We start from the raw sequence: 15,804 nt of genomic DNA, 5'->3' as shown, positions 1-15,804 counted from the left end.
GGAATGTATTAACATACAGTATGGTTGGTATGAGGGAATGTATTAACATACAGTATGGTTGGTATGAGGAATGTATTAACATACAGTATGGTTGGTATGAGGAATGTATTAACATACAGTATGGTTGGTATGAGGGAATGTATTAACATACAGTATGGTTGGTATGAGGGAATGTATTTACATACAGTATGGTTGGTATGAGGGAATGTATTAACATACAGTATGGTTGGTATGAGGGAATGTATTAACATACAGTATGGTTGGTATGAGGGAATGTATTAACATACAGTATGGTTGGTATGAGGGAATGTATTAACATACAGTATGGTTGGTATGAGGGAATGTATTAACATACAGTATGGTTGGTATGAGGGAATGTATTTACATACAGTATGGTTGGTATGAGGGAATGTATTTACATACAGTATGGTTGGTATGAGGGAATGTATTAACATACATTATGGTTGGTATGAGGGAATGTATTAACATACAGTATGGTTGGTATGAGGAATGTATTAACATACAGTATGGTTGGTATGAGGAATGTATTTACATACAGTATGGTTGGTATGAGGAATGTATTTACATACAGTATGGTTGGTATGAGGGAATGTATTTACATACAGTATGGTTGGTATGAGGGAATGTATTTACATACAGTATGGTTGGTATGAGGGAATGTATTAACATACAGTATGGTTGGTATGAGGGAATGTATTAACATGCAGTATGGTTGGTATGAGGGAATGTATTAACATACAGTATGGTTGGTATGAGGGAATGTATTAACATACAGTATGGTTGGTATGAGGGAATGTATTAACATACAGTATGGTTGGTATGAGGGAATGTATTAACATACAGTATGGTTGGTATGAGGGAATGTATTAACATACAGTATGGTTGGTATGAGGGAATGTATTAACATACAGTATGGTTGGTATGAGGGAATGTATTTACATACAGTATGGTTGGTATGAGGGAATGTATTAACATACAGTATGGTTGGTATGAGGGAATGTATTAACATACAGTATGGCTGGTATGAGGGAATGTATTAACATACAGTATGGTTGGTATGAGGGAATGTATTAACATACAGTATGGTTGGTATGAGGAATGTATTAACATACAGTATGGTTGGTATGAGGAATGTATTAACATACAGTATGGTTGGTATGAGGGAATGTATTAACATACAGTATGGTTGGTATGAGGAATGTATTAACATACAGTATGGTTGGTATGAGGGAATGTATTAACATACAGTATGGTTGGTATGAGGAATGTATTAACATACAGTATGGTTGGTATGAGGGAATGTATTAACATACAGTATGGTTGGTATGAGGGAATGTATTAACATACAGTATGGTTGGTATGAGGGAATGTATTAACATACAGTATGGTTGGTATGAGGGAATGTATTAACATACAGTAGGGTTGGTATGAGGGAATGTCTCTTTATACAGTATGGTTGGTATGAGGGAATGTCTCTTTATACAGTATGGTTGGTATGAGGGAATGTAATAACATACAGTATGGTTGGTATGAGGGAATATATTAACATACAGTATGGTTGGTATGAGGGAATGTATTAACATACAGTATGGTTTATGAGGGAACATTTACAGTATGGTTGGTATGAGGGAATGTATTAACATACAGTATGGTTGGTATGAGGGAATGTATTAACATACAGTATGGTTGGTATGAGGAATGTATTAACATACAGTATGGTTGGTATGAGGGAATGTATTAACATACAGTATGGTTGGTATGAGGGAATGTATTAACATACAGTATGGTTGGTATGAGGGAATATATTAACATACAGTATGGTTGGTATGAGGGAATGTATTAACATACAGTATGGTTAGTATGAGGGAATGTATTAACATACAGTATGGTTGGTATGAGGGAATGTATTTACATACAGTATGGTTGGTATGAGGGAATGTATTAACATACAGTATGGTTGGTATGAGGGAATGTATTAACATACAGTATGGCTGGTATGAGGAAATGTATTAACATACCATATGGTTGGTATGAGGGAATGTATTAACATACAGTATGGTTGGTATGAGGGAATATATTAACATACAGTATGGTTGGTATGAGGGAATATATTAACATACAGTATGGTTGGTATGAGGGAATGTATTTACATACAGTATGGCTGGTATGAGGAAATGTATTAACATACAGTATGGTTGGTATGAGGGAATGTATTAACATACAGTATGGTTGGTATGAGGGAATGTATTAACATACAGTATGGTTGGTATGAGGGAATGTATTAACATACAGTATGGTTGGTATGACGGAATGTATTAACATACAGTATGGTTGGTATGAGGGAATGTATTAACATACAGTATGGTTGGTATGAGGGAATATATTTACATACAGTATGGTTGGTATGAGGGAATGTATTAACATACAGTATGGTTGGTATGAGGGAATATATTAACATACAGTATGGTTGGTATGAGGGAATGTATTTACATACAGTATGGTTGGTATGAGGGAATGTATTAACATACCATATGGTTGGTATGAGGGAATGTATTAACATACAGTATGGTTGGTATGAGGGAATGTATTAACATACAGTATGGTTGGTATGAGGGAATGTATTAACATACAGTATGGTTGGTATGAGGGAATGTATTAACATACAGTATGGTTGGTATGAGGGAATGTATTAACATACAGTATGGTTGGTATGAGGGAATGTATTTACATACAGTATGGCTGGTATGAGGGGTGTACTCACTGTCTTTCCTGGTCCGTTCAGAGCTAGGTGGGCTGGCTGGTAGTGTGTGAGTTGCTAGTGTGTGAGTTGCTAGTGTATGAGTTACTGTACTCACGATCTTTCTTGGTCTTGGCGGTGTTAGCGGTTGATGCAGGGCCCTGGCCGATACTGTTGAAGCCTCTGACTGTGATGACGTACACACTGTTCCCCTCCAACCCTGTCAGCACCATAGATGTCTCGTTACCTGCTGTCTTCTTCTTCTTCCCTGACTCCTCCTGCTCACTGTCCTTCCTGTAGCTCACCTGAGGGAAAGGAAGAGTTGGGTTCTTTCCAATGACTGTTTCCTTTATCCTAGTATTTAGTAAAGAGGTGAAATCTAAAAATATTTGAGAAAATAGTACATGCACACAAACAAGAACACAAACGTGCACGAATGCACACACACACACACACACACACACACACACACACACACACACACACACACACACACACACACACACACACACACACACACAGACACACAGACAAACACACAGATAGGCACACACACACTCACCTCGTATCCCCGTGGTCTCCCAGGACCAGGGTTGATCTGTCTCCAAGTGACCTTAATTTCCTTAGAGGAAATGCTGGAAGCTTTCACCTCAGATGGGGCGTCCCTGGGCTCTGAGGAGGGAAACACACACACACAGTCAACCTTAGAAACCCCAGGGAATATGGTGTCACACTATAACTGCTGCTAGCTCTTCTATCTTTATACAGAATGATTGATAGATGTGTTGAAATTGAGATATTTACACTACAGACTGTAATATGAATAATGACGGGGATATCATTATAATGAGGGGATTATTTAAAAGGCATACTATGAACATCAATCAGTATTATATCACAGTAAACATCAAATCAGTTGTCATGACTCTCCTGTGAAGATCTGAAGGATCAGGTTACAGTGGGTCAGCTCTACAGCGCCCTAAGTGACAGGCTCTGGGTTACCAGACAGCGCCCTAAGTGATAGGCTCAGTGTTACCAGACAGCGCCCTAAGTGACAGGCTCAGTGTTACCAGACAGCGCCCTAAGTGACAGGCTCAGTGTTACCTGACAGCGCCCTAAGTGACAGGGTCTGTGTTACCAGACAGCGCCCTAAGTGATAGGCTCTGTGTTACCAGACAGCGCCCTAAGTGACAGGGTCTGTGTTACCAGACAGCACCCTAAGTGATAGGCTCTGTGTTATCAGACAGCGCCCTAAGTGATAGGATCTGGGTTACCAGACAGCACCCTAAGTGATAGGCTCAGTGTTACCAGACAGCGCCCTAAGTGACAGGCTCAGTGTTACCAGACAGCGCCCTAAGTGACAGGCTCAGTGTTACCAGACAGCGCCCTAAGTGACAGGGTCTGTGTTACCAGACAGCGCCCTAAGTGACAGGGTCTGTGTTACCAGACAGCGCCCTAAGTGATAGGCTCTGTGTTACCAGACAGCGCCCTAAGTGATAGGATCTGGGTTACCAGACAGCACCCTAAGTGATAGGCTCAGTGTTACCAGACAGCGCCCTAAGTGACAGGCTCAGTGTTACCAGACAGCGCCCTAAGTGACAGGCTCAGTGTTACCAGACAGCGCCCTAAGTGACAGGGTCTGTGTTACCAGACAGCGCCCTAAGTGACAGGGTCTGTGTTACCAGACAGCGCCCTAAGTGATAGGCTCTGTGTTACCAGACAGCGCCCTAAGTGATAGGATCTGGGTTACCAGACAGCACCCTAAGTGATAGGCTCAGTGTTACCAGACAGCGCCCTAAGTGACAGGCTCAGTGTTACCAGACAGCGCCCTAAGTGACAGGCTCAGTGTTACCAGACAGCGCCCTAAGTGACAGGGTCTGTGTTACCAGACAGCGCCCTAAGTGACAGGGTATGTGTTACCAGACAGCGCCCTAAGTGACAGGCTCAGTGTTACCTGACAGCGCCCTAAGTGACAGGGTCTGTGTTACCAGACAGCGCCCTAAGTGACAGGGTCTGTGTTACCAGACAGCGCCCTAAGTGACAGGGTCTGTGTTACCAGACAGCGCCCTAAGTGACAGGGTCTGTGTTACCAGACAGCGCCCTAAGTGATAGGATCTGTGTTACCAGACAGCGCCCTAAGTGACAGGGTCTGTGTTACCAGACCGCGCCCTAAGTGATAGGCGCTGTGTTACCAGACAGTGCACTAAGTGATAGGCTCTGTGTTACCAGACAGCGCCCTAAGTGACAGGGTCTGTGTTACCAGGCAGTGCCCTAAGTGACAGGGTCTGTGTTACCAGACAGCGCCCTAAGTGACAGGGTCTGTGTTACCAGACAGCGCCCTAAGTGACAGGGTCTGTGTTACCAGACAGCGCCCTAAGTGACAGGGTCTGTGTTACCAGACAGCGCCCTAAGTGACAGGGTCTGTGTTACCAGACAGTGTTTAGACTGACAGGCTCTGTGTTACCAGACAGTGTTCAGACTGACAGGCTCTGTGTTACCAGACAGTGTTCAGACTGACAGGCTCTGTGTTACCAGACAGTGTTCAGACTGATAGACTCAGTGGTACCATACAGTGTTGAGACTGACAGACTCAGTGTTACCAGACAGTGTTCAGACTGACAGACTCAGTGTTACCAGACAGTGTTCAGACTGACAGACTCAGTGTTACCAGACAGTGTTCAGACTGACAGACTCAGTGTTACCAGACAGTGTTCAGACTGATAGGCTCTGTGTTACCAAACAGTGTTCAGACTGACAGACTCAGTGTTACCAGACAGTGTTCAGACTGATAGGCTCTGTGTTACCAGACAGTGTTCAGACTGACAGACTCAGTGTTACCAGACAGTGTTCAGACTGACAGACTCAGTGTTACCAGACAGTGTTCAGACTGATAGACTCAGTGTTACCAGACAGTGTTCAGACTGACAGACTCAGTGTTACCAGACAGTGTTCAGATTGATAGACCCAGTGTTACCAGACAGTGTTCAGACTGACAGACTCAGTGTTACCAGACAGTGTTCAGACTGACAGACTCAGTGTTACCAGACAGTGTTCAGACTGACGGACTCAGTGTTACCAGACAGTGTTCAGACTGATAGACTCAGTGTTACCAGACAGTGTTCAGACTGACAGGCTCTGTCATGACTCTCCTGTGAGGATCTGAAGGATCAGGTTACATTGGGTCAGCTCTACAGCGCTCTCTCCCGCAGAGGGGAAGAAGGGATGGAGTTGGCCATTTTATGACGGTCATAAATACTTTGTAGGAACTCTGCCTTTGGACTTTGCAGGAGGAGGGGAAAGAAAGTGATACATTGAAAGTGGTCATTCCAAGTGACACCCTATTCAGAGTCCTTCCATAGAGGGCTGTGTCTGCTGCTTTCTGTTATTTTCTCCAATAAACAAACTCTCTGACAGAAAAGGGCCTGTGTGGCATCAATATGAGTCAAATATGAGTTATTTCCAAATACACCATTTCTAAAAGTACACATTTGGGTGTTTTTGGAGCCTTTGTTCATGTTTTTTTCAGGGCCCCCATACTACACAACGAGGATAAGGAAGTGATTTGCTGTTTGGGGTAAGTTTTACAAAAACTAGTGAAATCACAAAAATCGGTGTCTGGACCCTTCTATAACATACCATTTACACAGTGACTTGTACTCATGGATACCAAGTGAAGCCAGACTTCCCCCAAAAATGGACCAATAATAAAATTTAAAAAAATGTACAATTATTTATCTTTCATCTCTCTGTGTTTCATAATTTTCTTTCAATTCGCAAGAAGCTGAATGTCACCCGAACGAGGGAAACAGCACCCCTATGTTTTTTATTTTTATTTGATTTATTTCACATTTATTTGACCAGGTAGGTAGCCTAGTTGAGAAGATGTTCTAATTTGCAACTGCGACCTGAAAAGATAAGCAAAGCAGTTTGACACATACAACAACAGAGTTACACATGGAATAAACAAACATACGATCAATAATACAGTAGAAAAATCTATATACAGCACGTGCAAATGAGGTAGGTTAAGAGAGGTAAGGCAATAAATAGACGTGGTGGCAAAGTAACTACAATACAGCAATTCAACCCTGGAATGGTAGGATCTGCAGAAGACGAATGTGCAAGTTGAGAAACTGGGGTGCAAAGGAGCAAGATCAATAAATAAATAAATACAGTATGAGGATGAGGAAGATTGGGTGGGCTATTTGCAGATGAGCTATGTACAGGTGCAGTGATCTGTGAGCTGCTCTGACAGCTGGTGCTTAAAGCTAGTGAGGGAGATAAGAGTCTCAAGCTTCAGAGATTTTTGCAGTTCGTTCCAGTCATGGGCAGCAGAGAACTGGAAGGAGAGGCGGCCAAAGTAAGAATTGGATTTGGGGGTGACCAGTGATATAAACCTGCTGGTGCGCGTGCTACGAGTGGGTGCTGCTATGGTGACCAGGGAGCTGAGATAAGGCGGGGCTTTACCTAGCAGAGACTTGTAGATGACCTGGAGCCAGTGGGTTTGGCGAGAAATATGAAGCGAGGGCCAGCCAACAAGATCATACAGGTCGCAGTGGTGGGTAGTATATGGGGCTTTGGTGACAAAACAGATGGCACTGTGAAAGTCTGCATCCAATTTGTTGAGTACAGTGTTGGAGGCTATTTTGTAAATTCGATGCTAATGCAGAACGCCACAGGATGTTTTTGTGCTCTTCAACGGAAGACAGGTCTGGAGTGTACCAAGGCCTATATCTATTCCTAGTTCTAAATTTTGGAATGGAGCATGCTTAATTAAGATGGTGAGGAAGGCACTTTTAAAGAATAACCAGGCATCCTCTACTGACGGGATGAGGTCAATGTCATTCCAGGATACCCCGGCCAGGTCAATTAGAAAGGCCTGTTCGCTGAAGTGTTTTAGGGAGCGTTTGACAGTGATGAGGGGTGGTCGTTTGACCGCAGACCCATTACGGATGCAGGCAATGAGGCAGTGATCGCTGAGATCTTGGTTGAAAACAGCGGAGGGCGAGTTAGTTTGGATGATATCTATGAGGGTGCCCGTGTTTACGGATTTGGGCAATACCCAATCAGTGTTGAGCTAAACTGAGTGAGCCAAATTGTGAATGGTCCTGGAGCACCAAAGTGTCAAGGGAAGTCAGTTTGGATTTGCATTCACACCAATCACATCACATCAAAAGCAAAATGACTGACAAAAAAACCTGGAATTGTTCCATCTCATTGTGTTGTTGTTTTCCGGTGTTTAGCTAGCTAGCTAAAATTGGCCCTTTCCTAAATTATAGCTATGGGTGGAGATAGGGATTTGGGACTTGTGGTTTTACTTAATTCTCCGTACAGGATGATGATTATAACAGCGATTCTGATCCAACCATTAATTCATACATTTTGGCCACTTGCCTGAGAGGATGGCACATCATATTTAGCTTATATTGCATGGACTAAATCGTTTTTGGTATCTTTTATTTGTTACCAGTGGTGGAAAAAGTGCCCAGTTGTCATACTTGAGTAAAAGTAAAGATACCTTAATAGAAAATAACTGAAGTAAAAGTGAAAGTCACCCAATGAAGTATGACTTGAGTAAAAGTCTAAAGGTATTTGGTTTTAAATATACTTAAGTATCAAAAGTAAATGTAATTGCAAAAATGTGTTTAAGGATTATATCAAAAGTAAAAGTTAAAGTACAAATAACTTCCATATGTTAATCAAACCCGATGGCATCATTTTCTTGTTTTTGAAATTTACGGATAGCCAGGGGCACACTCCAACACTCAGACATCATTTACAAACGAAGCACGTGTGTTTAGTGAGTCCGCCAGATCAGAAGGCAGTAGGGATGACCATAGATGCAATTTTAATAAGTGTGTGAATTGTCCTGCTAAGTATTGAAAATGTAACAAGTACTTTTGGGTGTCAGGGAAAATGTATGGAGTAAAAAGTACATTATTTTCTTTATGAATGTAGTGAAATAAATGTAAAAGTTGGCAAATATATAAATAGTAAAGTTCAGATATCCCCAAAAACGACTTCAGTAGTACTTTCAAGCATTTTTATTAAGTACTTTACACTACTGGTTGTTACTGTATTAGACTAAACAGGTGATCGATGATGTTGTTAAAGTTCAAATGGTGCTGGAATAGTGGAGGCAGCTCCTGTTGTTGAAATGGTGCTGGAATAGTGGAGGCAGCTCCTGTTGTTGACATGGTGCTGGAATAGTGGAGGCAGCTCCTGTTGTTGACATGGTGCTGGCGGCAGCTCCTGTTGTTGAAATGGTGCTGGAATAGTGGAGGCAGCTCCTGTTGTTGAAATGGTGCTGGAATAGTGGAGGCAGCTCCTGTTGTTCAGATGGTGCTGGACTAGTGGAGGCAGCTCCTGTTGTTGAAATGGTGCTGGAATAGTGGAGGCAGCTCCTGTTGTTGACATGGTGCTGGAATAGTGGAGGCAGCTCCTGTTGTTGAAATGGTGCTGGACTAGTGGAGGCAGCTCCTGTTGTTGACATGGTGCTGGAATAGTGGAGGCAGCTCCTGTTGTTGACATGGTGCTGGAATAGTGGAGGCAGCACCTGTTGTTGAAATGGTGCTGGAATAGTGGAGGGAGCTCCTGTTGTTGAAATGGTGCTGGAATAGTGGAGGCAGCTCTTGATGTTGACATGGTGCTGTAATAGTGGAGGCAGCTCCTGTTGTTGACATGGTGCTGGACTAGTGGAGGCAGCTCCTGTTGTTGACATGGTGCTGGAATAGTGGAGGCAGCTCCTGTTGTTGACATGGTGCTGGAATAGTAGCGGCAGCTCCTGTTGTTGAAATGGTGCTGGAATAGTGGCGGCAGCTCCTGTTGTTGACATGGTGCTGGAATAGTGGAGGCAGCTCCTGTTGTTGACATGGTACTGGAATAGTGGAGGCAGCTCCTGTTGTTGACATGGTGCTGGAATAGTGGAGGCTGCTCCTGTTGTTGACATGGTGCTGGAATAGTGGAGGCAGCTCCTGTTGTTGACATGGTGCTGGAATAGTGGAGGCAGCTCCTGTTGTTGACATGGTGCTGGAATAGTGGAGGCAGCTCCTGTTGTTGACATGGTGCTGGAATAGTGGAGGCAGCTCCTGTTGTTGACATGGTGCTGGAATAGTGGAGGCAGCTCCTGTTGTTGACATGGTGCTGGAATAGTGGAGGCAGCTCCTGTTGTTGACATGGTGCTGGAATAGTGGAGGCAGCTCCTGTTGTTGACATGGTGCTGGAATAGTGGAGGCAGCTCCTGTTGTTGACATGGTGCTGGAATAGTGGAGGCAGCTCCTGTTGTTGACATGGTGCTGGAATAGTGGAGGCAGCTCCTGTTGTTGACATGGTGCTGGAATAGTGGAGGCAGCTCCTGTTGTTGACATGGTGCTGGAATAGTGGAGGCAGCTCCTGTTGAAATGTGCTGGAAATGGTGCATGGTGCTGGAATAGTGAGGCAGCTCCTGTTGTTGACATGGTGCTGGAATAGTAGCGGCAGCTCCTGTTGTTGAAATGGTGCTGGAATAGTGGAGGCACCTCCTGTTGTTGAAATGGTGCTGGAATAGTGGAGGCAGCTCCTGTTGTTGAAATGGTGCTGGAATAGTGGAGGCAGCTCCTGTTGTTGACATGGTGCTGGAATAGTGGAGGCAGCTCCTGTTGTTGACATGGTGCTGGAATAGTGGAGGCAGCTCCTGTTGTTGAAATGGTGCTGGAATAGTGGAGGGAGCTCCTGTTGTTGAAATGGTGCTGGAATAGTGGAGGCAGCTCTTGATGTTGACATGGTGCTGTAATAGTGGAGGCAGCTCCTGTTGTTGACATGGTGCTGGACTAGTGGAGCCAGCTCCTGTTGTTGAAATGGTGCTGGAATAGTGGAGGCAGCTCCTGTTGTTGACATGATGTTGGCATAGTGGAGGCAGCTCCTGTTGTTGACATGGTGCTGGACTAGTGGAGGCAGCTCCTGTTGTTGACATGGTGCTGGAATAGTGGAGGCAGCTCCTGTTGTTGACATGGTGCTGGAATAGTAGCGGCAGCTCCTGTTGTTGAAATGGTGCTGGAATAGTGGAGGCAGCTCCTGTTGTTGAAATGGTGCTGGAATAGTGGAGGCAGCTCCTGTTGTTGACATGGTGCTGGAATAGTGGAGGCAGCTCCTGTTGTTGAAATGGTGCTGGAATAGTGGAGGCAGCTCCTGTTGTTGAAATGGTGCTGGAATAGTGGAGGCAGCTCCTGTTGTTGACATGGTGCTGGAATAGTGGAGGCAGCTCCTGTTGTTGAAATGGTGCTGGAATAGTGGAGGCAGCTCCTGTTGTTGACATGGTGCTGGAATAGTGGAGGCAGCTCCTGTTGTTGACATGGTGCTGGAATAGTGGAGGCAGCTCCTGTTGTTGACATGGTGCTGGAATAGTGGAGGCAGCTCCTGTTGTTGACATGGTGCTGGAATAGTGGAGGCAGCTCCTGTTGTTGACATGGTGCTGGAATAGTGGAGGCAGCTCCTGTTGTTGACATGGTGCTGGAATAGTGGAGGCAGCTCCTGTTGTTGACATGGTGCTGAATAGTGGAGGCAGCTCCTGTTGTTGACATGGTGCTGGAATAGTGGAGGCAGCTCCTGTTGTTGACATGGTGCTGGAATAGTGGAGGCAGCTCCTGTTGTTGACATGGTGCTGGAATAGTGGAGGCAGCTCCTGTTGTTGACATGGTGCTGGAATAGTGGAGGCAGCTCCTGTTGTTGACATGGTGCTGGAATAGTGGAGGCAGCTCCTGTTGTTGACATGGTGCTGGAATAGTGGAGGCAGCTCCTGTTGTTGACATGGTGCTGGAATAGTGGAGGCAGCTCCTGTTGTTGACATGGTGTTGGCATAGTGGAGGCAGCTCCTGTTGTTGACATGGTACTGGAATAGTGGAGGCAGCTCCTGTTGTTGACATGGTGCTGGAATAGTGGAGGCAGCTCCTGTTGTTGACATGGTGGAGGCAGCTCCTGTTGTTGACATGGTGCTGGAATAGTGGAGGCAGCTCCTGTTGTTGACATGGTGCTGGAATAGTGGAGGCAGCTCCTGTTGTTGAAATGGTGCTGGAATAGTGGAGGCAGCTCCTGTTGTTGAAATGGTACTGGAATAGTGGAGGCAGCTCCTGTTGTTGACATGGTGCTGGAATAGTGGAGGCAGCTCCTGTTGTTGAAATGGTGCTGGAATAGTGGCGGCAGCTCCTGTTGTTGACATGGTGCTGGAATAGTGGAGGCAGCTCCTGTTGTTGACATGGTGTTGGAATAGTGGAGGCAGCTCCTGTTGTTGACATGGTGTTGGCATAGTGGAGGCAGCTCCTGTTGTTGACATGGTACTGGAATAGTGGAGGCAGCTCCTGTTGTTGACATGGTGCTGGAATAGTGGAGGCAGCTCCTGTTGTTGACATGGTGCTGGAATAGTGGAGGCAGCTCCTATTGTTGAAATGGTGCTGGAATAGTGGAGGCAGCTCCTGTTGTTGAAATGGTGCTGGACTAGTGGAGGCAGCTCCTGTTGTTGACATGGTGCTGGAATAGTGGAGGCTCCTGTTGTTGACATGGTGCTGGATTAGTGGAGGCTCCTGTTGTTGACATGGTGCTGGAATAGTGGAGGCTCCTGTTGTTGAAATGGTGCTGGACTAGTGGAGGCAGCTCCTGTTGTTGACATGGTGCAGGAATAGTGGAGGCAGCTCCTGATGTTGAAATGGTGCTGGAATAGTGGAGGCAGCTCCTGTTGTTGACATGGTGCTGGAATAGTGGAGGCAGCTCCTGTTGTTGAAATGGTGCTGGAATAGTGGAGGCAGCTCCTGTTGTTGACATGGTGCTTTGGAGGCAAATGGTGCTGGAATAGTGGAGGCAGCTCCTGTTGTTGACATGGTGCTGGAATAGTGGAGGCAGCTCCTGTTGTTGACATGGTGCTGGAATAGTGGAGGCAGCTCCTGTTGTTGACATGGTGCTGGAATAGTGGAGGCAGCTCCTGTTGTTGACATAGTGCTGGAATAGTTGCGGCAGCTCCTGTTTTCTAGTAGAATTGCGGTAACTCTCTGTGGTTCTAAATCAATGGTTGTTTACTTAAACATTTCAGAAACATTAACTTGCTTGACCGCGCTGTAGGTCATGTAACTGTTTGTTACATACAATATGCTTTGTGGACTCCACCGGACAGCTCTCTGGTTTTGTGATGAAACAAAGGTGTGGTTGAATTTATTCTGTAACCGTGTTTTCTTACTGTCTCTGCATTTAGGCCTATATATCACTGTGTCAAGGCACATGAACTAACAGATTATAGAGCAAACAACACAATTATCACAACACATAGGTTGCAATATGACTTTTTCCAAAAGAAAAAGAAAAACTTGAACATGGACAGATTTTAGGTGGAGTGAACCCACTCGCTTTGGCTCTTACTCTCTGGTTCAGTAACTCTATAAGACCTGGAGAACCAGGTGAGGGGAATTCCCTGGTTCAGTCACTCTATAAGACCTGGAGAACCAGGTGATGGGAATTCCCTGGTTCAGTCACTCTATAAGACCTGGAGAACCAGGTGAGGGGAATTCCCTGGTTCAGTCACTCTATAAGACCTGGAGAACCAGGTGAGGGGAATTCCCTGGTTCAGGCATTCTATAAGACCTGGAGAACCAGGTGAGGGGAATTCCCTGGTTCAGTCACTCTATAAGACCTGGAGAACCAGGTGATGGGAATTCCCTGGTTCAGTCACTCTATAAGACCTGGAGAACCAGGTGAGGGGAATTCCCTGGTTCAGTCACTCTATAAGACCTGGAGAAGCAGGTGAGGGAATTCCCTGGTTCAGGCATTCTATAAGACCTGGAGAACCAGGTGAGGGGAATTCCCTGGTTCAGTCACTCTATAAGACCTGGAGAACCAGGTGAGGGAATTCCCTGGTTCAGTCACTCTATAAGACCTGGAGAACCAGGTGAGGGGAATTCCCTGGTTCAGTCACTCTATAAGACATGGACAACCAGGTGAGGGTAGTTCACTGGTTAAGGCACTCTATAAGACCTGGACAACCAGGTGAGGGGAGTTACCTGGTTCAGTCACTCTATAAGACCTGGACAACCAGGTGAGGGGAGTTCCCTGGTTCAGTCACTCTATAAGACCTGGACAACCAGATGAGGGGAGTTCCCTGGTTCAGTCACTCTATAAGACCTAGACAACCAACCAGGTGAGGGGAGTTCCCTGGTTCAGTCACTCTATAAGACCTAGACAACCAACCAGGTGAGGGGAGTTCCTTACTTAATCAGTGAGCTTCATTCACCCAACACATACAATGATTGGAGGACTAAATGTAGGAGGTCCTTCTCTTTGCATAACTGTTTTACATTTCCAAAGCCAACAAATCAACCCATTGGCTAGATGACTAAGATGTGCTCTTTTGATCTTTAGACTTCTGAGATCATAGGACATGACATAATAACTCTTTGGACATGACATAAGAACTCATTGGACATGACATAAGAACTCATAGGACATGACATAAAAACTCATAGGACATGACATAAAAACTCATTGGACATGACATAAAAACTCATAGGACATGACATAAAAACTCATAGGACATGACATAAAAACTCATTGGACATGACATAAAAACTCATAGGACATGACATAAGAATTCATTGGACATGACATAAGAATTCATTGGACATGACATAAGAACTCATAGGACATGACATAAGATGTCCACCCCTCAGCAGACACTAGTACATTAGATAAACAGGGTGAAGGAGCCACTTTGAAGAACGTCAACCTTCCCAACACCTGCAAAGTCATCCTTAGATGTGTGAGTGCAAGAACTCACCTCCCTCTGCAGAGTACACAGTGACCACACCACTGAAGGGTCCGTCTCCCTTGTTGTTGTACACGCCCACTTTCACTTCGAAGGCCGTGAGGGGAGGGAAGGTCTCGTCTCTGTACTTGTATGTAGTGGAATCTGCTGATGTCACCATCTTCTCCTTCCAGCCTCGCGTACCATTGGCTCGGAATGCCACGATGTAGCCAAAGCCCTCGCCATTCTGGAACTCCTCAGACACAGGCTGGAAAACAAGGAAAGAGATACAGTTTTATTTGATTGGATATACAACCCAAATCAATGACCACAACATTGGTCATTTAAATATCTGAATACATTCATTTACATTCATAAATTAATTCATATGTTCAAAAATCAGCCCAGCCTGCTGTAGATATTAATAATTGTATTGTATTCAAGAAGGATCCTTACAGGAGCCAATCTCGCCGCTCGTATCTAGCTTACAATATCATAATACAGACAGTTGTACCTACATCACCTTGTACCTACATCACCTTGTACCTACAGCACCTTGTAACTACATCACCTTGTACCTACATCACCTTGTACCTAGAGCACCTTGTAACTACAGCACCTTGTACCTACATCACCTTGTACCTAGATCACCTTGTACCTAGATCACATTGTACCTAGATCACCTTGTACCTAGATCACATTGTACCTAGATCACCTTGTACCTAGATCACATTGTACCTAGAGCACCTTGTACCTACATCACATTGTACCTAGAGCACCTTGTAACTACATCACCTTGTCCCTACAGCACATTGTACCTAGAGCACCTTGTACTTACGTCACATTGTACCTACCACACCTTGTACCTACATCACCTTGTACCTACAGCACCTTGTAACTACATCACCTTGTACCTACATCACCTGTACCTACATCACCTGTACCTACATCACCTGTACATCACCTTGTACCTACATCACCTTGTAACTACATCACCTTGTACCTACATCACCTTGTAACCTCATCACCTGTACCTACATCACCTTTAACTACATCACCTTGTACCTACATCACCTGTAACTACATCACCTGATATCTACATCACCTTGTACCTAGAGCACCTTGTACCTACATCACCTTGTACCTACATCACCTGTTACCTACATCACCTTGTACCCATCACCTTGTACCTAGATCACCTTGTACCTACATCACCTGTACCTACGGGTCACCTGAAGGCCTACATCACCTTGTACCTACATCACCTGTAGGCCTACTGGATCACCTT

General features: G+C 44.8%; 1 protein-coding gene across 1 annotated transcript in view; it reads right to left on the bottom strand.

The window, feature by feature from the left end:
- Positions 1-15,804, bottom strand: part of LOC115115930 (contactin-5) — a gene marked incomplete at its 5' end in the record, with an annotated part of 417,179 nt that overhangs the window by 24,840 nt on the left and 376,535 nt on the right. Inside the window, 3 exons of the mRNA XM_065000650.1 lie at positions 2,877-3,063; positions 3,321-3,430; positions 14,550-14,784. Of these exons, the coding sequence (XP_064856722.1) occupies positions 2,877-3,063; positions 3,321-3,430; positions 14,550-14,784 (532 nt within the window). The remainder of the gene's footprint in view (positions 1-2,876; positions 3,064-3,320; positions 3,431-14,549; positions 14,785-15,804) is intronic.

The sequence above is a fragment of the Oncorhynchus nerka genome, linkage group LG14 (genome assembly GCF_034236695.1).
Source record: "Oncorhynchus nerka isolate Pitt River linkage group LG14, Oner_Uvic_2.0, whole genome shotgun sequence".
Taxonomy (NCBI): Eukaryota; Metazoa; Chordata; class Actinopteri; order Salmoniformes; family Salmonidae; genus Oncorhynchus; species Oncorhynchus nerka.
This window is presented reverse-complemented; position numbering and strand designations above follow the sequence as displayed.